At 47.5% G+C, this 23533-nt stretch overlaps 4 protein-coding genes across 4 annotated transcripts; 1 reads left to right on the top strand and 3 right to left on the bottom strand.

Annotated features, from left to right (window-relative positions):
* The first annotated feature begins 6632 nt into the window (after positions 1–6632).
* Positions 6633–7853, top strand: FOBCDRAFT_233092 (CHAT domain-containing protein). The gene has a single exon (XM_054707340.2). It carries the CDS (start codon positions 6724–6726, stop codon positions 7834–7836), a length of 1113 nt encoding a protein of 370 aa, XP_054563315.1. The 5' UTR covers positions 6633–6723; the 3' UTR covers positions 7837–7853.
* A 4034-nt stretch (positions 7854–11887) lies between these two features.
* On the bottom strand, positions 11888–12277 carry FOBCDRAFT_207951 (uncharacterized protein; the record flags this gene model as incomplete). The annotated part of the gene is made up of 1 exon (XM_054707339.1): positions 11888–12277. The coding sequence occupies one exon, from the start codon at positions 12275–12277 to the stop codon at positions 11888–11890; it is 390 nt and encodes a 129-aa protein (XP_054563314.1).
* A 444-nt stretch (positions 12278–12721) lies between these two features.
* On the bottom strand, positions 12722–15013 carry FOBCDRAFT_207950 (pyridoxal phosphate-dependent transferase; the record flags this gene model as incomplete). Its single annotated transcript, XM_054707338.1, has 1 exon — positions 12722–15013. The coding sequence occupies one exon, from the start codon at positions 15011–15013 to the stop codon at positions 12722–12724; it is 2292 nt and encodes a 763-aa protein (XP_054563313.1).
* An 831-nt stretch (positions 15014–15844) lies between these two features.
* Positions 15845–16699, bottom strand: FOBCDRAFT_323999 (P-loop containing nucleoside triphosphate hydrolase protein; the record flags this gene model as incomplete). The annotated part of the gene is made up of 1 exon (XM_059612105.1): positions 15845–16699. One exon carries the CDS (start codon positions 16697–16699, stop codon positions 15845–15847), a length of 855 nt encoding a protein of 284 aa, XP_059466091.1.
* Positions 16700–23533: the final 6834 nt, after the last annotated feature.

Raw genomic sequence — 23533 nt, 5'->3', positions numbered from 1 at the left:
CTAACCCTAACCCTAACCCTAACCCTAACCCTAACCCTAACCCTAACCCTAACCCTAACCCTAACCCTAACCCTAACCCTAACCCTAACCCTAACCCTAACCCTAACCCTAACCCCTCCACGCTGCCGCGCGACCTGCCGTTAGCGGATTTGCACGGGTTCACCCACCAACCCACAAAATCCTTCTCTCTAACCCTATCTCTTGTGCTGCCACACCCCTGCCGGGAGCTAAATATACGGGTTCACCCACCCACCTAAAGAAACCTTTCTTTTAACCCTAATCCTAACCCTAACCCAGCCCTAACCCAGCCCTACGCGCTGCACCTGCCGTGCGCCCCGCCTCCGGCGGATAGCATTACCTTCCTTCCTATTATACCCTTCTATTAACCCCTAAGTCCCTAAGCCCCTACTTAAACCGCTATCGCGCTTGCACCTGCCGTGAGCTGCGCCTTCGGCGCCTACTATTACCTTCCTTCCTACCTTACCCTCTTATCTCCTAACCCTTATATTAATTACTCACCCTAACCCTCATATTAATTACTCACCCTAACCCTCATATTAATTACTCACCCTAACCCTCATATTAGTTACTCACCCTAACCCTATCTCTTAATTATAGTAATATTTACTTCCCCTACTCTCTGCCCTTTTTACCTACTAACCTCCTTACTCTATATTACCCTTACCTCTCTATACCCTCTGACTTACTTGCCTTATACTATCCTTTACTCTCTGTCTTACCCTCTGACCTATCTGCCCTTACCTTAACCTCTTAATCTCTCTAATCCCTTTCCCCTCACTTTAATTTCCTTACCCTTTAATCCCCTTACTCTTACTCTAACCTTTATAGTAATAGCTTCCCCTAATCTTATCCCTTATTTATTATTGCATTTACTTCCTTTATTATTAGCTTTTTATACCCTATAACCTACTTACCTTATATTATTCTCTACCCTCTATGCCCTCCCCCTAACCTAACCCCCTTATTATTACACTATTTACTTTACCTAACCCTTATCGTAATCCCTTCCCCTAACCTTTATTTTATATTAACCACTTACCTTAACCTTTATATTAATTACTCCCTCTAACCCTCCTTATCTCTTACCCTCTCCCTCTCTTGCTCCCTTACCATTTATATCCCTTATCTCCTAACCCTTAGCATTATACACATACCTGCCGTTAGCAGATACACGGGGTTCACGTCCCTAACCGCCCCTCCCTATCCCTAACCCTCTCACCCTCCTGCTCTCTTATCCCCTTACCCCTCTTACCCTATACCCCCCTACCTCCTCTTTATCTCTCTCTACCCTATATCTCTTTATTACTCTCTCTATCTCTTCACCTCTCTTATACTAATATATCCTTATTATAATCCCTATAGCTACCCTATAGCTACTCCTTATCCTTATATATCTGCCAAACGACTGCTTCCCATAACGCGTGTGCATTTGTCCCCTTCATCCCGTGAAACCGCCTTTCAACCCCTAGCCAGCGATAAAATCCCTCCCTATCCTTTATATCAATCCCGAATGCAGCCCTTGCTATATCTCCGATCCGCCAGCTCCTCAACCCCATCAACACCACCGGCAGCAGCTTATCCTTATACACACACTTACCCTCTTCATCCCGGGTTTCCTCACACCAGTCTAACGGCAGCTTGCATATAAAGCAGCATGATAGCTCTTTAAACCTGATCTCCCTGCGCGCCGCATCATACCCTTCCTCTCCTACTACCTTGCACCACTGCCCGGCCTTCTCATGCCGCGGCTCATCTGGGACCTCCCCTACCTCTAGTCCCTTCTGATGACGTCGGACGTGACATACCGGACACTCCTCTGCAACATCGTCTAGCCATCGGAAAAGCATTCTGATCCGCATACCCTCTTCCTTGCCAAATGCCTTCCAAATCCTCCCGCCTTTTCTCGTGTCATAACCCTCACCCTCACCCTCACCCTCACCCTCACCCTCACTCTCTGCCTCACTCTCTCCTTCAATCACCTCCTCGGCCCTGCCCGCACCCTCATCACTGTTATTATCCTGCTGAAGCAGCTCACATCGATCACAAAGTGCAGCCCCATCCACATCCTTACACGTTTCGCCGGCTGCTCCGTCCATAAACGCCGAAACCACAGCCCTTCGACATCCCGGCGTCGATATGAATGCCTCCATCTGTGCCTGATTGATATCATCTACAAAGCTTCGATGCTGATCCTCTCGTTGCCGCCGTCCGTCGTGTACGATGATTGACCGGACCACCTCGCCTGCCCGCCGCCCTCCTCGCCCAGTCTGCTGCACAAAATCAACGAGCCCATACGGCTTCTCCATATGAACCACGGCCACAATCCCCTCGATATCAATACCTGTCCCTAACCCTGTTGTTGCTGCAATCCAACGGCTTGTGTGTCTGCCCTCTATCCATGCCGTTCGTGCCTCGTGACGGTCCTTTTCGCTCATGCCGCTGTGATGAAACCCGCAGCCGATCTCTTCAGCTATCGCTTCACACTGACTCTTTGACCGGCAGTATATGACCCCCTTCTGACAACCCGTCATATCTCTGTCTAGCTGTTTGATCACCTCGACCGTGCGATCCTCAACAGCATCACGCCCGGGCTTGACCTGCTGAACTTCATAGCGGCAGTTCGGCTTGACCGTCCGATCCCGCACCATGACCGCTGACTTCGCTAGCATCTCACCACGGAACCAGTCCTCCAGCACGACGGGTAGCGTTGCTGTGAGCAGTACTAACGGGCAGCCAAACCGACGTAGCCCAATTAGCTCGCCAAGCTTAGCCCGGTAGCCGATATCCATGATCACAGTATGACATTCATCCACGAATATCCGCTGCAGCAGCCCTGTACACGACAGCCCGTCAACGTACCCGGAAAACTCGGCGCTTGACACGATATCGGCACTGACAACGATCAAGCGTGCCGCCCGCGGCATGCCCTCTCGTCCCGAATTCATCGATGACCTATATCGGATGCAGTCGACCCCCATATCTGTTGCTCTTGCCACCAAGTCATCCATCAGTGCAACAAACGGCACGACCACGATGCTCGTGCCTGTATCCTGCATCACGGCCGGCAGCATGAATAATATGCTCTTGCCGGCCCCGGTCGGTAGCACATTGATCGCCGTCTGATCTGCTTTGAGTGCCATGATCGATCGCATGCACTCAGCCTGCTTGTCGGATCGCCAAGTCGTCTTCGGTCCAAGCAGCCTTCGCAGCCCATCCGCCATCTCGTCCTCTAGCTTCTTCCTCTTCTGAGCCGCCTCTCCCTCCTTATTCGTCTTTCTCCGCTTGCGGCTAGTTGCTCGGTTTGAACTATCAGCCTTTTGCTGCTGCTGCTGCCCCGTCACTTGACTATCCCGCTTACGCTTCACCGCCGTCTTCTCTTTATCCCCCTCTCCCTCTGCACCGCTTCCCTCCAAATACTGATGCCACAGCCTGCTGATCTCCTTGAATGTCGCGATCATCTCCGGTTGCAGCTTACCCGGGAAGCCGATATGTACGGCATAGTGCTGCCTCGCAATCCGTGTTCCGTGCGTCGACTGCAAATCCCACACGATATTCCAGCTTCCTCCACAGTCAACCGGCTCACCTGTGATCGGATCGATCTCGACGTTATCATCCTCATCTTCATCATCCATCTTACCTTCTAGCTGCTTCATCACAAGCCCTCGAATCTTCCGTCCCATCTCGATCGCGATCGCTCGATATCGTCCCACCCCGAGTCTGACCCCCGTCCCGGCCTGCATAACGCGAGCAAGCTTCCTGCTAAGCCGGTCGGTTTCCCATACCGACGAGTTGCCATCCCTCCACATATACTCTAGCTGCTCTCCACGCGGCTCGGTAAGCTGACATTCCCGCCGTAGCACCCTCTCAGTCGGAATTAGCCATGCGATATATGCCACAATCATCCGCCCGATCCGGTCGGGGACGAACCGTGCGACCTTCCGGCCGTTGTCACGGATTGCCTTCATCTTATCTCGATCGGTCACGATCATGACCTGACCATCTAATATGAATATATTCCGGATCAGCTGCCACGAATCGCAGTGCCGCAGTGTTGTGACTTCCGGTCCCCTTCCCGGAAGCCCACCCCACGTATGTACGAGCACGAGCAGCGTCTCTCGCAGCAGCCGCAAGTCTCGAAGCCACCTCTTAACACGCTGTCGCTTCCATCGAACCCTTGCAGCATCCCATATCGATGCTTCCATCAGCCGCATCACCTTTGCCGGCCCGGGCTCGAGCCAGTTGTTCTTCGGGTTGCTTGCGAATGACTGACCTGCCCCGAGCCGTACCATATTATCGATGATCCGCCCCATATCGATCTTCTTACTGACCGACTGCCACACCCCCCCGAACAGCTTATCCAGTAGCTTCTCTGCCTCGGTCACCTCATCGCGCAGTGTGCGGGTGAAATCCTCGACGCTGATATGCTCGCCCATGTGAAATAAGCCCTCTCCGTCCTCGGACCATCGTATCGACGGCTGCCCCCCCATCTTCTGCCGATACCCTTTCCCGTATGCCATCCATCCGATGATCGTGCTCATGACAGTGTGAGTGCCCATACACATCCACGATGTATGCTGCTCTTGAAATGCAAGTACGGCCTCGACCCCGACCTCGTCCCGATCTAGCGGCTGATTCTCAAATGCAGCCTCCAAAAAGAACAGCCGGGCCCACCATACTATAGCAGCTAGCAGACCAGTATATAAATGCGGCTCTATATAGCCCATCGGGCGTGGTTTGATACCAAGTGCCGCACAGAAGCACAGTAGCGAATTCGTATATGTGTTTCCGCCAACGTGAGTTTTGATCGAAGCCACGATAAACCGGAAGACGGCTCGGTCTAGTGCATCCTGCAGCGGGCTAGTCATACCTTCATCCCCTTGCTCGCCTTCGTCACTATCATCATCGTCTTGATATTCGTCTCCGTCTCCGTCTCCGTCTCCGTCTCCGTCTCCGTCTCCGTCTCCGTCTCCGTCTCCGTCTCCGTCTCCGTCCCCGTCTTCGTCTTCGTCTTTATCTTTAGCTTGTCTCTCTCTGCCGCTGAAGAATCCGCTGTCATGACTGCTTGGAACCCTATCACTCTCGAGCTCTTCAGCGACATCATGCAATAAGCTCCACTGCTCATCCGTAAAGCGAACGGCCCAGCATTTAAACGCTTCCTTCCGCCCGATACGGTATGCCTTCCAGCAGAAGCTTAAGTAACGGTGACCGACAGACTTATACTGGCTCATCGATTCTTCCTTGCCTTTACGGCCAAACGGCACGCCGCTTGGGGTCATTGATGTGATGCTGCCGAGCCACTGCAACGTCTCGGTCGGCACGCTATCGAGCCGCCAGCAGCAACGGTCCACCTCACGATCAAAGCTCTGTCCGAGCCGGCTGAGCAATAGTCGCTCACGAGCTGCTTCCTCATCTTCCTGATTCTGAGCCCACCTGCCTGTTGCTGCCCTCGCCCGTAGCCACTGGGCTGCATCGTGAATACTGATCAAGTCCCGGGAGCCAAAGTGTCGTACCCAGCCTAGCCTCTTGACCCACGGCGAATCACGGTCGATATCTTCCTCCAAGTCACCCTTCCGTAGTCGTACGGCGTCTTCTTCCTTTAGTCGAGCCAGACTTGCAGCAATGACCTTGTCTATAGCACTCTGATTTCCAGCATCAGCTTTGTTAGCCACTTCTAACGGGCCATTCCTATCGCTATCATCTCGAACGATCCAGTAGCGCGCATGCCTTCCTCCCATCCACGTCTGTAGCCGCACCTTAGTCCACGGTTCCTCTGCTGTATTATGCCCTGCCTCTCTCCAATGACGGACAATATTATCGTATGCAATAGTAAGATATCGGCATATACAACAGCTATACCCACCTGAAATAACGAGCTCTTCGATTGCTGGGCCGTTATCTTCTGGTACTGCAATACGCTTCGGGTCAGCTAGTTTTAGTTCACCATAGTAGTCTATGATATCCTTGAGCACTTGTCCCTTGAGCTGATGCTGCCGTCGAAAATGTGACTCAATGCTGCTGCCGGGCCGAACGGCTGCTTGACATAGCCGGCAGATGAGTATTTGATAATCCTGATTGAGCTGTACGATGTCCTCCATTGTTGTTTGATATCGCCTCTTTAATCTTGATTATAGAAAGTAAAGAGAAAGTAAAGAGAGAAGCAGTCTTGTTGTTTTTCTCTATCAATTATAGTCCCCTTTCCTCTGCATTATGCTAACCCCAAGCTCGTACTAGCTAACCCCAAGTGTGGGGTTGGGGTTATTTTAAGCCAATCAGCAACTCGGCCCAAGCCCAACCGATTCAAGTCCAAAATCTAAGCGAGATAACACAATTTATTAGACGATTACTGTTCAATCGTCTCTTAATAGTACCTAGAGAAGCAGTCTTGTTGTTTTTCTCTATCAATTATAGTCCCCTTTCCTCTGCATTATGCTAACCCCAAGCTCGTACTAGCTAACCCCAAGTGTGGGGTTGGGGTTATTTTAAGCCAATCAGCAACTCGGCCCAAGCCCAACCGATTCAAGTCCAAAATCTAAGCGAGATAACACAATTTATTAGACGATTACTGTTCAATCGTCTCTTAATAGTACCTAGGCTGAAGGCCATCGCCGCCACGATGCTGGACCCCAGCTTGCCGCTCTCCTGGAGACAATCCGCTCCAAGTCTGGTTTCGAGCGGTTCCTACTCGCCGCGTCGGAAGCCGATATGCTCGAGACTGCACTGCCCGGCCCGATCGTCGTCCTAAATGTGAGCTCGTATCGCTCCGATGCCTTGTTCATTGAGCAGTCCGGCATCCGATTACTGGAGCTGCCACATCTCTGTCAAGACTCCATTAACGATCATATCCGTGAACTTGAAACTCTCGACACGCTTGGATGGCTCTGGGATGCCATCGTCTGTCCCGTTCTTAATGCTCTAGGCTTTACTGGGCCTCCTTCGGACAGGCAGTGGCCGCACCTGTGGTGGGTTCCCACCGGCATACTGACCCGGTTTCCTCTCCATGCGGCGGGGCACCATCTGAGGCGCACCGGCGAAACGGCACTAGACAGGGTCGTCTCATCTTACGCCTCATCAGTCAAAGCGATCATTCAGAGTCGCCGGCGGCAACATCGACCGCCGGCAGCCGAGGAGTCCCGAAATGCTGTTGTCATTGCCATGCAGAACACGCCAGAACATAAATCACTCAAACATGCAGGCGACGAGGTTGATGCAGTCGTGGCTGTTTGCAAGTCAATGGGGTTGCCGGACCACCGGCCTCGACCCTACATGGCCGATGTCTCGTCGGCGTTGGAGGCCTGCAGGATATTCCACTTTGCCGGCCACGGTAGCACGCATCCAACAGAACCGCTGCAGAGCCAGCTGCTCCTCGAGGACTGGAAGAGGGAGCCATTCACAGTGGCCAGCCTCCTGGAGACCAACCTGACCTCACAGCGGCCATTCCTAGCCTACCTCTCGGCATGCGGGACTGGTCAGATCCTAGATGAAGGGTCTGTTGACGAGAGCATCCATCTTGCCAACGCCTGTCAGCTATCAGGGTTCCGTCATGTGATAGGTACGCTTTGGGGCGTGGATGACGGGCTATGTGTGGACATGGCGAGAATGACGTATGAGTTTCTACGGGACAAGGGCATGAGTGATGAGTACGTGAGCCGGGGCCTTCACCGGGCAACGAGGATGGCCCGAGATCAGTGGGTGGATAGTGAACATGCCGGGCGCGAAGAGTCATGGCCGTGGGGAGCGGACAGGGACGGTAAATTGAGCCAAGGGTCGGAGGCAAGGCGGCCGTTGTGGGTTCCCTATGTTCACTTTGGTGTTTGATATTACAGATATGTTATGCTTGCCTTCTCAGTTCCGCACGTGCTAGTTCTGTTTCAGAGCCATATTGCGCTTCAGCTCAGAATGTACTCCTAGTAGTCGATGACAAAATCAACTCTATTAGAGCTGATTTGCTATACCCACATGAAAAGTAATAACTAGACTTAATTCATGCCAGGGTGTAGTGTTGAATTTGCATCATCTCATTGACGGGGATCATTTAAGCTGGTCGAAGCCGGGATGAACGCGAAACGCCATTTTCCAGAGGCTACAGGCCATAGAAGCAATGAGCCGGCAGGTAACAGCAATACGCATCGTTCAAATGCAGATAGCAACCCAGTCATCCTGGGTGTCGTGTGAACGACCTTTATGGCTTAGATTAGCCAAATACTTGCCGACACATGGCTTCCATAGCCATGCAATACAATGAGTCTGGCTTCAGACGCAGTGGGCTTCGCTTGGGGCAGGTAGATCTCTTTCAGCCATTCGATTGCGATGTGGCTGTTGGTCCATTTGTTGTTGGATGTGATATAATACCAATCGGCTGCCTTCGTGTACTAATCGATAAGTCATTTCTGCTGAACCCCTTTGCCTTTACAGGTGATCTAAGGTTTCAAAAGACGGCCATCTGTAGTCACGGCTTCGATAAAAGTAATCTCCTTTAATCCAATGACCGTTTAACTGGTACTTCGATATCCGCGAAACAGAGCATAGATGGATCAAGCCTGAGAACAGAGTTAATGTCAACGAGGGCGGTATCCTTGAGGAATTTGGTAAGACTTAGCTTTTTTACGATATATCTCCAATGTATTTACCGATAGACTATGAATATATGCCTGGGCTCCTTAGTTATCGGTAGTAGCGATCGGAAGAAGAAGGCCTTTCTCAAGAGCTCTCAGCCCCGCACTTAGTTGAACCTCGATGACTCCTGGCGCTTTCCCATCTTAGCCTTGATAGTTGGATGGCGTTTAACGAGTCTGGCTACCCAATGTACACCGGTATGACTTCCCAACCTTGTTATCGTAAAAAGGCAGCAACATTGGCGTAAACTTGACTGTAAGACAGAACACAGCCAAGGGCCTCTTGTCTGAGTATCCAACTGACTGATCTGGTCTCTTGGGTCTTTAATAACAGCTGGTCAGGATTGGTGGCCTTAGGCTTAGGTGGCAGACCTCATAAACGGTCTAAAAGATTGGTCAGAGGGATGTCATACTTCTGGGCAGATTGCTTTTAGGAGAGGCAGTTATCCGTGTCATTCTGCATGGTTTTAGCAGCTTCACCTTTAGCAAACGAGTCTCGGGACGTTTCTGCTGATATTTCTTGAGTAGGGGTATACGATAATTAGGAATAGAAGAGTAAGGTACACGTATGACCCGGGTAATTTAGAATTTCATTTCCTACATATAATATAGCCTTTTTACCAGGCTTTATACATTGCTCTCGTTTTTGTAAGTTATCTTTAGCTGGATGTATTAATTTTAGAATTTTTGTTGGGTTAAAAAGAAGTATCCCTGTAAGTGATGAACTCTAAATACATTGGTTAGGTAGACTGCAAAGAGAATATAGGAATAGGAGCTAGGCGTGACAATCAATTAAGAGTTGGAGGCGGGAAAAGATATCATCGTCAGCCATCTTAATTAAGAACTTCTTGAGCTAAAGCAGCAAGAATGGACATTAAAAGGGATGAGTTAGGCGGAGATTACTGTTATTAAACCATCTGATCTGTTGTGACAGGGGTGCGCGGCGTGCACGGGCCATGATTTCGTGTATCAGGACCAAATACCAAAGGGCACGGGCCATCAAATCTTGTATCAGGACCTGATACGCGGGGTAATTGGTACAGTAGGGCTCGTCAAGAAGCTTCATAATTCTCTCTCATCTATGTCCACTTCACCATTAACATGTGGACCTCATCGGAACAGAAGGCAGTATACCAGGCAATCATGGTCCATTTTGTAGATACAGAGACGAGAGGAGTCACTTAAGCGTTATTATTACTGCGCGAGTTTAAAGGAAGCTATAACGGGAAATTGCAAGCTAAGGCTTTCCTAGAGGTTATTAAAGAGTATAATCTTAGAGGAAAGGTTAGCTACTTTATAATAGATAATTACAATACTAATAATATTATGCTTAATAATATTATAAAAGAGATTAATAGTTTAGATCTGGTTGCTAGGCGATTATATTGTAGTAGCTATATTATAAACCTTATTATTTAAGCCTTCTTCTTTTAGAGTAAAGTAAAGAAGATCTAAGATAATAAGAGAGAGGGGGTTAATAAGGCATATAAGCAGTTATGCAGGCTATCTAAAAGAGAAGAAGGGGGCATTATTATAAAGGTATAAGCTACTAAGGAATAGCAGGAGTTTAGTATTCTAGGGAAACTTTATAACTTATATATATATTTAAGGAGCTTTATTAGTATTTATAATAACTTTAAGGCCAAGATTGGCAGGGCCTTGCCGAGGGATAATAATATATATTAGAATTTATAGTTTTATCTTATTAATATAGCAATTAAGAATTAGGTAAAGTTTATAAATTAGATTTAAGAAAATTATATTAAAATTAAGAAAGATATATTAGACTATAATAACTAGAATAAATTAGGAGATATTTATATATTTTTATAAGTATTCTACTAAATCTTAGTGCACTAAGGCCAGGAGAATATACTTAATAAAGTTCTCTCTTATATAGATTTCCTTTATTATTACTTTATATAAATTAAAAACTAGGCTTTTAGTAGCCTATACTTTTATATATACTTTTATATAGCTTAGCTAAAGTTTAAGAAGTATTACTAGCTTATTAAATAAGCCCTAGTATATATGGCTGGTATTCTCCTCTATTTAGCACTTTAAAAGAGCTATTTAAGTAAGTAGTAAAAGAAAAACCTAGCCTAGGTTAGTAATACTATAAAGGCTATAAGGAAGATTTAATTTATAGATTATAAAAGCTATTAGCTCCTAGATAAATAACAGGAGAAAGAGTAAAAACTTAATAAGTTTAATTACTAGAGGCAGAAGGTATATAATATAGTAAGTAAGGCAAAGGATAAATTTAATTACTTTATTTATATAAGTAATTTAAAGGCTTCTAATAGCCTAGTTTTAATAATACTTTGCAGGGCTTATAGGTTAGGATTAGATAATAAATAGCCTTATAGTAGTAGCTTAAACCAACCTAGCAAGAGAATTTCCCCCTCCTCTGCTATATGACTATTAATATATTTTATATCTCCCTATATCTACAGAAGCAGAGCAAATCTTCTTAGGCGCAAGATAGCAGGTTAGATAGGATAGAAGTAGTATATCTGCCAAAATGGTAAAGGCATATAAGTATATTAAAAGTTAAATAAGTATTCTAAACGGAAAGAGCAGGCTACTTCTTGCAGAGGTATTTAGAAAAGCAGAGGATATTAATGCAGCTATAAGGATACTCTAAGAAGATATAGAAATAAGTAAGGGGGCAGAAAGTAATAGTAAGCCTAGGGAATTAGTAGTATAGGTAGGTAGATAATGCTAAATATCTTTGGGGTACTTAGAGATAAGGTATATATTAATGCTAAGCTTATTAAAAAATTAGACTATACCTAGATATTGTTTCATATGAAACTAAAACCGGTTTATATAAAACTAAAACTATATTAATGCCCGGTTTCATAAAACTAAAACTCCCCCCAGTTTCAGTTTCATAGCGTGGCTATCTAGCACTGCTAGTCTGGTGAATATCAAAGTGTATTAATACCCGCAGATGATGTATTAGGCTACATCGCTCAAGCTATCTCCGTTCCATTAACCGCTTTCAACAACTGCGAATTCTCCCCACAGTGATAAGCACTAACCCCAAGAGAATAGTGTGCACCGAATAGATGCCCCTTTCCCGCCTTGCCATAGAAAACCATGTTTGGGTTATAACCCGAGCCCTGGTCGTCGCGGTGCATCACAACGCCTAGCATGGGGGAAGACCAGCGTATTCTGATGTGCTGCTGCATCCGTTTGAGCTCGTTAATCTGTTCCTGCATCAACTTTCGTTCCAGTGCGGCTTGCGCCTAGATGCCTTGAATATCTTGTTGCAGCTGTCTAATCGCTTTCTCCTGGCCTTCGATCATTTGATTAAGCACCTGCTGCTCCTTTTTCCAAAAGTTCCACAGAGTCTCGATGATTTTCTCGTGAGAAGTCGTGATTTCCTTCACAGTTTCCTGCTGCGCCTTTGCCATTTGTTTCATTGTTTCGTCGCGTACTTCGCGGATCAGGGCTTGCATCACTATCCCAACATTACCGGACAAGTTCTTCATGCCTTTCGCTGTTAGCTTTCGCGGCTGGTCTGATTTGCGCGTGCTGGAGTCCTGAGGGCTGAGATTCTTGGTGTTCGCGACGATGCTGTCCGCAACCGCGTCCATCGCGCCGTTTCGCGTCGCGTTGCCCCCATACTTGGGCATTGTAGAGTAGAGGGAGCTCTACCCCACCCGGGTAGAGTGGTGGGTAGGGTGGGTAGAATGACAGAAAGAGTAGTGGGTAGAGTAGTTGGTAGAGCTCCCTCTACTCTACAATGCCCAAGTATGGTTGCGCCCTCCACGATGTTAACAAAGCTTGTAAAGATCGTAAAGATTGTATTTGGCACATTACAGACAGCCCTTGTTACAATAGGAAAACCACTGCCAAATACGACCCTATTCCAACTCCAGCCATTGATTTACCGATTGTCGAAAATCAGGAGCTTCAACGCACAGTTAACATCCACCGTTGAATGTGACAGCTTTTCACTTCACTGTAGCCCTCATAGTGGTCAAACTGATAATTACCAGCTGATCCTTGTCATGCAAGCGCCAAAATTTTCCCGTACAATTAAATTGCCAGAAAGCAACCGGCGCAAGGCATAAGAGTCAGGGTTTCGGCTTTAAAGGAAAATGGGTTTCCTCGATGCTCCGGCCCAATTTGCACACGCGCCCGATGAGTTCTTCGACATCTTGCTCCTTTGTGAGCGGATTACCGCACATATAACGGAGCGGCTGCAACATTCTTTGCCCCGTGCCCGCAGCATTGCCTAGGTCAGGAATGGAGAATGTATGCACGTAGAAATCGCCCTCACAGAACATCTTATCCTGAATTTCCTTGTTTAGGTTGTTCAGGCGCCGCACATATTCGTCTAAAGCCGCGTGCTGGGGCTGGGCGTGCGGGGGTTTGTACATGAACATGACAGAATTGATATTCACCTCACGATTGAGCACAATGAAATCTTGGCGCTCTCCCAGACGTTCGGATAGATAGACAGCAAGATTGTGGCGCCGCTCAATCAGGCGACCGATATTTTGGCGACCCAACGTCTTCCACATGAACCAGAGCTTGAGGCTCCAGAACGCCTTGCTGCCAATGAATGGCGTCACCTGCCCAAAGGCGTATTCTTCTTTCATTATCAAGTCAGACGTGCCCGAAACTTGTCTTAAACTGCCTGGTTCCTTCACCAAAACCGCGCTTAGGTTATAGGGTAGGAACAGGATTTTGTGTGGGTCAACGGTTATGCTGTCACCTTTGTGAATATCGCCCAATTTAGGCTTCAGTGTGTCGCTAAAGGCGTATTGTAAGCCATGACAGGCGTCGATATGGAACCAAATACCATTCTGTTGGGCAATCTTGGATATCGCCGCAAAATTATCGATCGTCATCGAACGACTGTCGCCAGCATATGCCACGATTGCCATGAAACGGTATTTGTCCTTGCCTTCTTCCAGAATTCGCTCGAGGTGTTCCAGATCAATCCTGAAATTTCGGGTATTGACATAGATGACGTTCTGTTCACCCAGCCCCAGCCACCCCAAACTAGAGCGAATGCTATAGTGGTCGACGTATTTGGGCAAGATAACGCGGACGGAGGCAGGATCGAAAGATATCCCCTTATCCTTAGTACCCGGAAAGGCATGCTCACGCGCCATCAGCATCGCCGTCGTGTTCGCCAGCACGCCGCCAGTCACGATGATGCCGCCGGCGTCAAAGATGTCCTTGATTTCATGTTCGACCTCGTACCCCACCAGTTCCCGTAGCCACTGGATGACATTGATTTCCACCATGCTTGCTGTGGGCGCGCAATGCTTGGAGTTGATGAGGTTCTGATTCATGAAGTTCACCATCATCGCCCCAGCCAGCGCGGCGACTGAGTTGCCACAATCTGGGAACGCCATGAAGTTTTTCGACCCGAAATTAGTCGAATATCGCATGACATTGTCTTTGAATTCGCGCATCGTGTCTTCGAAATTCTGCCCCACCAGCGGAATAGGCTGGAAGATTTTATCTTTCAAGGTGTCTTGCGGCAGGTGTTCAATCACCCTGTCACACGCCTTGAAGTTGAGACCGGCTCTTAAGACGTCGGTGAGTTTTTCCAAAACCTCGTTGGTATTCTCTTGCGTCACAAATTCGCGCTGAATCAGTTCGTCCAAGTCTGGTGCAGCCACATCTATGTTCGTTTCGGCTATATAAAGATTCACAACGTCATCCCGAGGTAAATCGGTGGAGTTGTTTGAAGCAGCAAGGCGTGCACAGATCTGCGGGCATAGCGCATCGAGATAGGCATGGTGTGTGGGCGTATCCTTGAACCCCAGGTAGAAATCCCCGATATCGTCACCATTGCGCAGCAGGAGATTCTTGAGTATCGCCGGCGTCACGCTCTTCACGCCGCGCGCGGCGGCAACGGCCGTCACTAAATTGCACTGTGCTGCCTGGCGTGTCGCTGTATACCAGACCTCGTCGCCTGTGATGAAGACATGCTTGTGGGCCATCAGCCCCAGCAAGAAGCGTTGCCGCAGCGCGACGGATTCCAAGCACTGATGGGTTTTCTGGATGACTGGAATGTGAAATGCCCCATCAGCATCCATGAAGCCTGCGCCGCTGATAGCCTCTTTCATGAAGCTTGTTGGGATCAAGACCTTGTGTTCGTACTTCAGCTCGGTATCCAGAGGTAGGCCGTGCTGCACATGCAGCTCTTTGACAAGATCTATACAACGCTGCATACGTCCGTCATCAACACAGTCAGCAACAAACATGATGTCCACATCGGATTTCGGCGTAGCCACGCCATAGGCATAGGATCCATAGATGACGACAAAGTACTTTTCATCCGATATAAATTCGGTGCTGCAGAAAGTACTCAGAGCATCCTTGAAAAGCGCTAACTTGCCCATCATGATTTTGAAATGAAGGTTTGCCTTCGATGTCTGCTTGAGCGTCGAATAGCAGCTAGAAATGCTACGTTACGAAAAGCGACTGGGAAATTTGGCAACTCGAGCTAGACACAGAGTCAGCTGAGGAAAGAGGTCGTGGGACGCAATAGAGGCGTGAACCGTACCTTAGAAGACTTTAAGAATTTCTCACGATGAGGATATAACTTGGCAGCTTGATTGGACTTGAATTGGGCAGCAATGGGAGTGCACAGCCGCAGCTAGGCTGGCACGTGCCCATGCGAGCTGTGCGAAGCCTCCAGTGGCGTACCCCATAACCTAGTAATGACGAGTATACATGAGGGAACCCAATCGAGCCTTGTGAAGCATTTCACCGAAGATTCACATGTAATTCATTCCATTGATTTGTACCTAATTAGATACCGGTAGGTAATTCGCTCTGTGTCCCATCCGGGTGTTCTGTCTTTAACAGTGCCTACCACAGAGGGTTTCAGGCAACGTGACTATTATCTCCTGGGGGCATAGAAAGCCCGTCCCTCGCCTCATTTTAATTCTCCGATGACAAAAGTACGAGCGGGCCCAGAAAATATGCTGCCAAAAGCGACATATTACGTCGTTGTGGTTAACCTTTTCTCATCGTCAAATCTCTTTCGAAGTCTTCACACCATGGCCACGGTGCTACAGGTACGGCTCACGAGGACTACGGTATCCATCAGGAATTGCTGCAGGATAAGACCGATGACGGCAAAACCAAAATGGCGAGCTCGTGTAATAATGTACTAGACCACTACGAGGTGCTGAAGCAATTCCGCTGCTTTGGATATCTATCAAGTATATTCATGGACTATAAAGTGGCGACGGCGAAAGCGAGGCTTGCCAGGCTTGCCCGGCATGCACCGGCGATATTTGTATTCTAGAGATCCGGGCAATTTTGTCAATAGCTGGGGCCACAACCTCACACACCACCGCTTCATCTGCCGTGCTCCAGGCGGCTGTGTTATAAGCAGAAATGGATTGCATCTCGCTTTTACCCTCAGCGCTCTTGGAAGCCACCTTGGGCCTTGCCGGAGATGACGCATGGCTGTCCGCAAAGACAGAGCGGTCGAACGGACCATTCACATCTTTCAGGCGTAATTGCTGTTCTAGTTCCGACACGGAGGCTGCAGGATCCCTGCACATGGCATCGTAAGAAAAAAATATCGTCGTATCCATGGGTAATCGGTCGATATAACCGTTCATTTCGGTCCAGAGCTGCGCGCGCTGAATGTCGGTGGGGCCGGCCCATTTGTAACCCTGTTCCCACGAACTGCGCAGGCTCTGGATCACGCCGGCATAGTGCCGGATGCAGACCACAAAGACTGCCTCCGGGAAAGCCCCAACAAGCGTCGGCAGCACCCGCATGTTCCATGGTGTTGATTCTACAAATCCCAATTTTCCTTCGCGAGAGCACAACTTGCGCATAAACTGCGCCGAATGCGCGCGTAGGTCGCTTAGGTATTCTGCCTTGTACTGCGAAGGTACTCGCGTGTATTCCTTCTCTGCCACGTCGTGCGTGAAATACATAGCCGATAGTTCGCCCGCGTTTAGTAGGGTAGGCGCTGTAGCAATGAATTGGCCGATCAGCGTCGTGCCCGACCGTGGGCAGCCGATCACAAAAACTGGGCGGATGCCGTCTTCCTGTGTCTTATACATTGAATATTTCTTTTAGAGGGGTGAAATATCTGTCTGCTATTCGGGAATGGTGTATGGAAATACCATCGTTGACTTTTCGCAAAGATAGAGATATTCCAGTTGCTCAGTTCAACTTCTGACGTCGGTTCGAACCACGATGGGTCCGGGACGCGGGGTTGTCGATAGGTGAGATAAGATAAGATAAAGAGAGGCTTTGAATCATGAAAACGCCGGACTCGGTCGCTAAGAGCTCTAATTTTAGATGGCCGCTAAAGATGCGTAGCGCCCGAAGGCAGAACTAAGCGCTTGAGAGAAGTTTGAGCCGGAGGGGAGCTTGGGACTATTTACCGTGCTGCTATGGACAGCTATTAATTAATTTCGATGAAAATCAAATGTACAGCCTTAGTGGGTGATGATAGCAGCTACACTTGTCTCTAACTATACATCCTTATTGTTCGTCCCGATTTCACTGAAAGAGGAAACCCCTGTTAGCACAGAAGGCTATGATTGGCCAGAGAGAGGGACCAGAGTGGGGTGAGGCAGAAAGCCTCTTTCAGTCAAAGTGGGAGACCCCTGTGGAGCTGGAAGAAGTACCGGCGGCAGCATAATATGCGGGGTAAGCGACATAGCGTCGACAGGGGTAAGGAAAGAGTCAAGTGAAAGAGGATCTTATGAAAGAGGCGAAGGTAATAGGCAAAGAAAAAACAGCCAGCAGCAGAAAAAGCAAATTCAATATAAGAGGAGATTTTTCTTAAAAAGACACCTAAGATATAGTAAAAGAAAATAGGAAAATAGCTAGGAAAAGCCAAAAGAAAAAAAAAGGGATAGAAAGAGATAAAGAGAGGTACTGCATAGCACGATGGAGCTAGCTGGCCTAAAACCCTAGTCCTACAGTCCAAAATCAACTCTAGTAGAGTTGATTTTATTGACCAACTTTAAACCTAGTACGGTTGATTATTGCCAGGGTGTAGAGTTGATTTGACATTGTTCTTTATACAGGAATAGTAGTGCTGATCAGAACAGGGGTTTATCCAGAACGCGATGCGTCCTTTCGCGTAAAGTGCTATAGAGGGGTATATCATACTACTAAATGGTCTCATTATTGATCGAAACATAATCATCATTCAGATCTTACTATCAAGGACCAAGCCACTATAACGATTACTATGATGGCTTCGAACTTGCAATCTGAACCATGCAGTACAAGTTATCCCTCCTCAAGAATTACCACTAGAAACGCATTGCGTTTCCAGTTTTTGACCAATCACTGTCTAGAACTTTCGCCCCATATTTCCCCCCATAGAAGCGCACTGCGTTTCTACTGCTCTAGTATTCTAGCCGGTAACTGGGCCCGTTATGGGTTTTAGGCCAATGAAGGGTCGGGAAATCAACATGTATTTTTAATACTCGTAACGGGCCCTGTTCCCGTTCAGGTCGTGTTTACCAGATCGCGAAACGGGGCGCGTTCTATAAAGCGGTAATCCGTGCCACCCATGCTAAGTTCTTTACGTATGGAGAATTCGCCAGTCATAGGTGATCCATATAATTAACTCACACCGATCTCGACCGTGCCGCCTACCTTGCACCAATAATTTCGTAATTTCCTCTTACACCGAAAAGTTCTGATATCCTTGCGTCCTCAGCACGCCTATCCAGACATCCTCCAAAAGCCGCGTCTGCTAGCGAAACATTAACCCAAGTCAAGTGCAGATGCTCGAGAGATTGAGCTTCGCCATGATGACTTATATCAAACTGTCGTCTGCATACCCTGTGCTTTCTGCCATACTTTGTTATATTTATTTCTATTACCGGTAGTTTCATGTCAAAGTGAAAGAACTTGCTATTTCCTGGAGACCTAAGAAACACCACACCCTTTGTAGGTTAATTTAGCAGAGTATATACTAACCGTTGAAGCCATGTGCGTTTTGGCAGACCTTTTTCAAGGAAAACCAGCAGAACCACAGTAGCTAACAGAAGGGGCAGGGTGATCTTAAGATAGAGGGCAATATAAGAAATGCCATCTTCTAGACCATCTACAATCGTCGAGCTGAAAAGGGACTATAAATTTATAAATTAGTATAGTTCTCCATATTCGTACTGAGATAGTAGACTTATAGCTATGAGAGATGCTGGCAAAAAGACTATAGTAATCTGTGTAAGAATCTTTACTATAGTAGTATCTCTATGACCTCGCTCTGTGACCTATAGTAACTTCCGAGCATCCACACTTATATATCGAGATTGCAGGTAAAGTTTAGAGATATTTATTTATATAACATCTATAGTGGTTTATAGTTTATTGCTTGCTCGTATTGCTAAAATAGAAGATATCTGTTATATATTAATAAAGGTGAGCACTTGAACCTAAGAATCTTACTAGCTGCTCTGCCTCTGTGGTTATCCGCGAGAGGCTTGTCATTTCCTCATGGTATTGTTGGAGGTTGGCCTGGAGCATTCTGATCGTATCTACTATATCACAGTTTGAATGCCCTAGTGCTAGACTAGTGTGAAGGTTACCATATTTGACAGAAATCTCTTTTTATCCGTTAATGACATTAAATGCCATAGAAATTGTTTCGCTGAATTGCTTTAGCTCTTGAATATCTGAAAAGAGGGGCGAGTGTTTATGTAGCGGGGCTTAATCAAGTCCAGAGAGATATATCTTCTACTCCTGTTTCTCGTGTATCAGCCATCCGTGTAGGGTTGCGGTGGTAATCCTTACAATCAGCATTACTTTGTGGCATAGCGCCTCAATGTATGAATTCCAGCTCCTAGTCGCTGCTGAAAGGAGGAATAGATGAGGTACTAGGGTTGATGCTCCGCAATGTGGAACACTCGCTTCTGCGAATGCTTCTGACACGCGATCGTAAATGTATGTCGAGTAGTTGAGTAGAATCCACCTGGATTGCTTACGGAGCACGCAATTGTGATACATGCCAGTTTGCCGAAGAGACCATAGGTTACCCCGTTTCCTTCCATTCAGTTCGAAATAGCGAATGATGTAACAGAACTCTACCAATATCCACGTGAGCATAGTTTGCTATGGGGACAAATACTGAACACACTAAATCCATGAGCTGGCCATTTATGGCAGTGGACTATATTTCTTGCACGTTGCTTGTCGCTCGTTTTGGTGCCAAATGTCTGGACGACGTGTATAAATGGGGTAAAGACGTGCAACGTAGCCAGTATGTTCCGGAATGCGAGCTCGGTGACGCAGATTTGACTCCAGGAGAAAGCTGACTTGATGACACTGTTGGTAGTTAGAAGCCATTGGCGTGATAGCTAGTTATCATCCCTGGTCGTTCCATTACTAATCAGTAATACGTACAGTATGAGATCCTTCGACGTGTCCTCCTCGAAATACTGTTGTGTTTTCTGCTTGAGCGCATATCTTAAACAAGCAAATGACAAGTAAAAGTACCTGATAAACTCCGTAGGTTTCAATCTCTTCACTCGACACGAAACGATGCCGAGTTTGCAATGCCTTCGATTCTACTCATCTTGTCAGGTGTCTGGGTTTCCAGCTAGTCATGAGCTGTACCGCAATCTTGTATCTGACTTATAACATCAATGCCTCCGCCAGAAATCTGGAAGAGTCCTAGTGATTGCTCGGATAGTTTTTGACCGAGAAAATTACGGTCTTCTCCGATGGCGCGTAGCAGTCAGTATCCACTGGATACTTTTCTCCTCGACCGGGCGGCTTCTCAAAAAGGGAGTCATACATAGCAGGCTAAAAGAATCGAGCTCCTATAAGACTAAGACATCAATATTCTATACAGAAAGACTGAGAGTCTCGGATGATATGAGATCACTGTCTGTGGTACAAATTTGTAGTGCTTACAATAGAGCAGTGGAGTAGTTAATTGGCTCAAGTTAGCCACATGACCGGCCGGCCCCACCTAGTTGGGCTTCCATGTCAATCGACGCAGGATGCTATGATCTTATTGACAAATATAAGTCACAAGTTACAGCCGCCACAACATGATCCAGCTTATTAGCAACCGATACATCAGCCTAGAAGATCTTCGCAGCTTCCTGGAGACCAAGTTTGGGGTGGCAACTTTAGCATATTGGTAGCCCAGCGCATCGTCGTGATACACAAGGCACCATCCGGGAGATCTACAAACATGTCGAACGACTTGAAAAGGGTGATAACACCATTAAGATGCGCTGGGTATCGTCCATAGACGAGTCTTTCACACTGGGAGCAAAAGCAAAGGCAGAAGTACGAAAAGCCATAGACAGCGGATGCAGAGTAATAAACCTGCCGAAACTGGCCAGATCGACCCGGCTGGGAGTACTGGTAGCATAACGTCGACAGCGCTTAAGGCTGCCTGAGGGCGTAGGTGGCTATTCGAAGCGACTTAATGAGGCGCTGCCTAGCAAACATCATACATGGGCAACTTGTTCTGTTATTCTGTTATCATGTTAAAGCTCTCACACTAATCTGTTATAACGGAATAACAGAATAAACAGGATAACTGAAGTAAGCTTTTTTCATGGCTTTTGTCACATCAAACGGACCAAAGGGTCATACATTGATCAAACCGGAAGGAAGCTCTCTCAGCTGTTCAGAAAGGCTTCTGGCTGGCGCGTCGGAAGTCCGAACTTCCGGTTAGCAGTTGGTGTCATCGATGTTTCCCGAAAAGCAAGTTCTTCAGCACAACGGCTCCGGAGGCCCTTCACCCTAGGTATGAGAAACCGACCTATTTTCCACTCATTAGATAGAGAACCAAGAGCTTCTATGGAAATCAATTCATCGCTGAATGTAACAGCTTTTTATCGCCCCAGACATCACAAATACCAGAAACTTTTCGTATTATAGTTTTCATCTCATACCCATCATTATGGCTTCAGAAAGCGATATTTTATCGTCGATCGGCGACTCTAATTCTCAGACATCTGATCAATTGCCTTCAAACTTCTTTTCTATTATGGATCGGCTGTATCCAGATAAGAATAAACCGCTTGCCGCCGGCCGCAAACGAAAGACCAAAGGCACTGTGCTTTATGTGTGCCGATTATGCCCTAAATGGAGTCATGGGCATCGAGCAACAGCTGTACAGCATACCAAAAACCGCCATGCTGCACAGCTTCGACCGCCGCCGCCGCCTTTGCCGATATCATCGAATCAACGCTTATTACCCGCCATGTTTGCATCTATTCCTACACCGGATAGTCTTCGGCAGGTTTTCAATCGGCAGGCATACAATGAGGCTGTTATAGGACTGCTCACACGGCGGAGAGCTCCTTTTTCAGCTGTTGAATGGAACGAGTTGAAGGATCTCGCTTTGGCATGCAATCCGACCATCGGTGATCAATTAATCATATCCAGACGTCAGGCCATGCGTCACATTGCGGAAAATCACGTATTCTATAGAGATCAGATCAAAGGCAAACTAGAAATCGCGTCTTCGCCTATTCACATCTCCACCGATCTCTGGACATCGCCACATCGTCATGCGCTACTGGCTGTTTGTGCTCAATGGGTTGATCAGGATTATCAGCTGCAGAAGGCACTTCTAGGGCTACCGGAATGTCGCGGCAACCACTCCGGAGAGTGGCAAGCTGATCTCATTATTAGAATTCTCGAGACCTTCGGAATCATGCCAAAATTCGGCTATCACACCGGGGATAACGCTACGTCAAATGACACATGTCTGGAGTCCATAGCACGTCGATTGAAAGAGAATCTTAATGTAAGTTGGCGGCCGTTTTTGAAGGACTAATCTAATGATGAGCGGTAGATCGACTATGACCCCAAAAAACGCCGCATCCGCTGCATCGGCCACATCATCAACCTCTCCCTTCAAGCCTTCCTTCTCGGGTCATCGAATGAAGCCCTCATCGCCGCACTTGAAGCCGCATCTGAAGTCACTAGTGAAGACCTGTTAATTCGCTTCTCTCAAGCCCTCACCACCAGAAGAAATAGAAGACGCAGACGTCTCTCGAGATCGGATGTTGATGAGGACTATCTAGGTATTAATGGCATACCTGCGCTATGTAAACTGCACGGTCTGGCTGTTTGGGCACGCTGCTCATCGCTTAATAGCCAGCTTTGGGACGATGAAATCGGTTTGCGACTAGGGATCGATAATGAGACGCGGTGGTCTTCATGGTATCATGTCCTCGATAAGCTTTTCAAAAAGAAGTCGCAGATCGTCCAATTCATGCATGAACACGAGCAGATCCTCGTAGACAATCGATTGACAGCGGCTGATTGGGATTTGCTTCAGAAAGCGTACCTATTTCTCCAACCCTTTGATGGGGCCACATTGTGCGCTGAGGGCAATAAAGCATCTCTTTCACAGTCATTATTTCTAATGGACTGCCTTCTTTCTCATTATGAAAACGAGAAGGCGAGCCATTTCATTGCGACGTAGCGAGGACATCTCATTGCCGGTCTCAACAGCTAAGATAGATGCTAATACGAATACAGCAGCACTACAGCGCACCCGAGACACGCGATGAACGCATGCTACATGCCATCGATATGGGCTGGTTCATTATGAATAAATACTACACCATGACCGAGGACGTTCCCGTTTATTCCGCCGCTCTCCTTCTCGACCCTTCGAAACGAGACGCATATATTAAGCAGAACTGGCCGGATGAGTGGTACGACAACGCAATTGGCGGAGCACAAGCGATTTGGGAGGAAGAATACAATATTGAGCTCCCTACTAAGCCTCCGGCCGCTCCGAGCGCTGCCCCGGACTTTGTGGAACATGAGAGTAATAAACTAGCTCAGTTGGCAAGGAATATGAAGGTAAAGACCGCCGTATTGCGTTGTGAGGATGATTTCATGACCTTTATTACCGCTCAACCGATAGAGATCGATTCTACGCCGCT

Source organism: Fusarium oxysporum, chromosome X (assembly GCF_013085055.1).
Source record: "Fusarium oxysporum Fo47 chromosome X, complete sequence".
In the NCBI taxonomy this organism is placed as follows: Eukaryota; Fungi; Ascomycota; class Sordariomycetes; order Hypocreales; family Nectriaceae; genus Fusarium; species Fusarium oxysporum.
Note: the sequence above shows the minus strand (reverse complement) of the source record. Positions and strands in the feature narration are given on the sequence as shown.

What these genes read in the sequence shown, in the direction of transcription:
- FOBCDRAFT_233092 (XM_054707340.2), top strand. Translation starts at nt 6,724, where the DNA reads ATGCTCGAGACTGCACTGCCCGGCCCGATCGTCGTCCTAAATGTGAGC.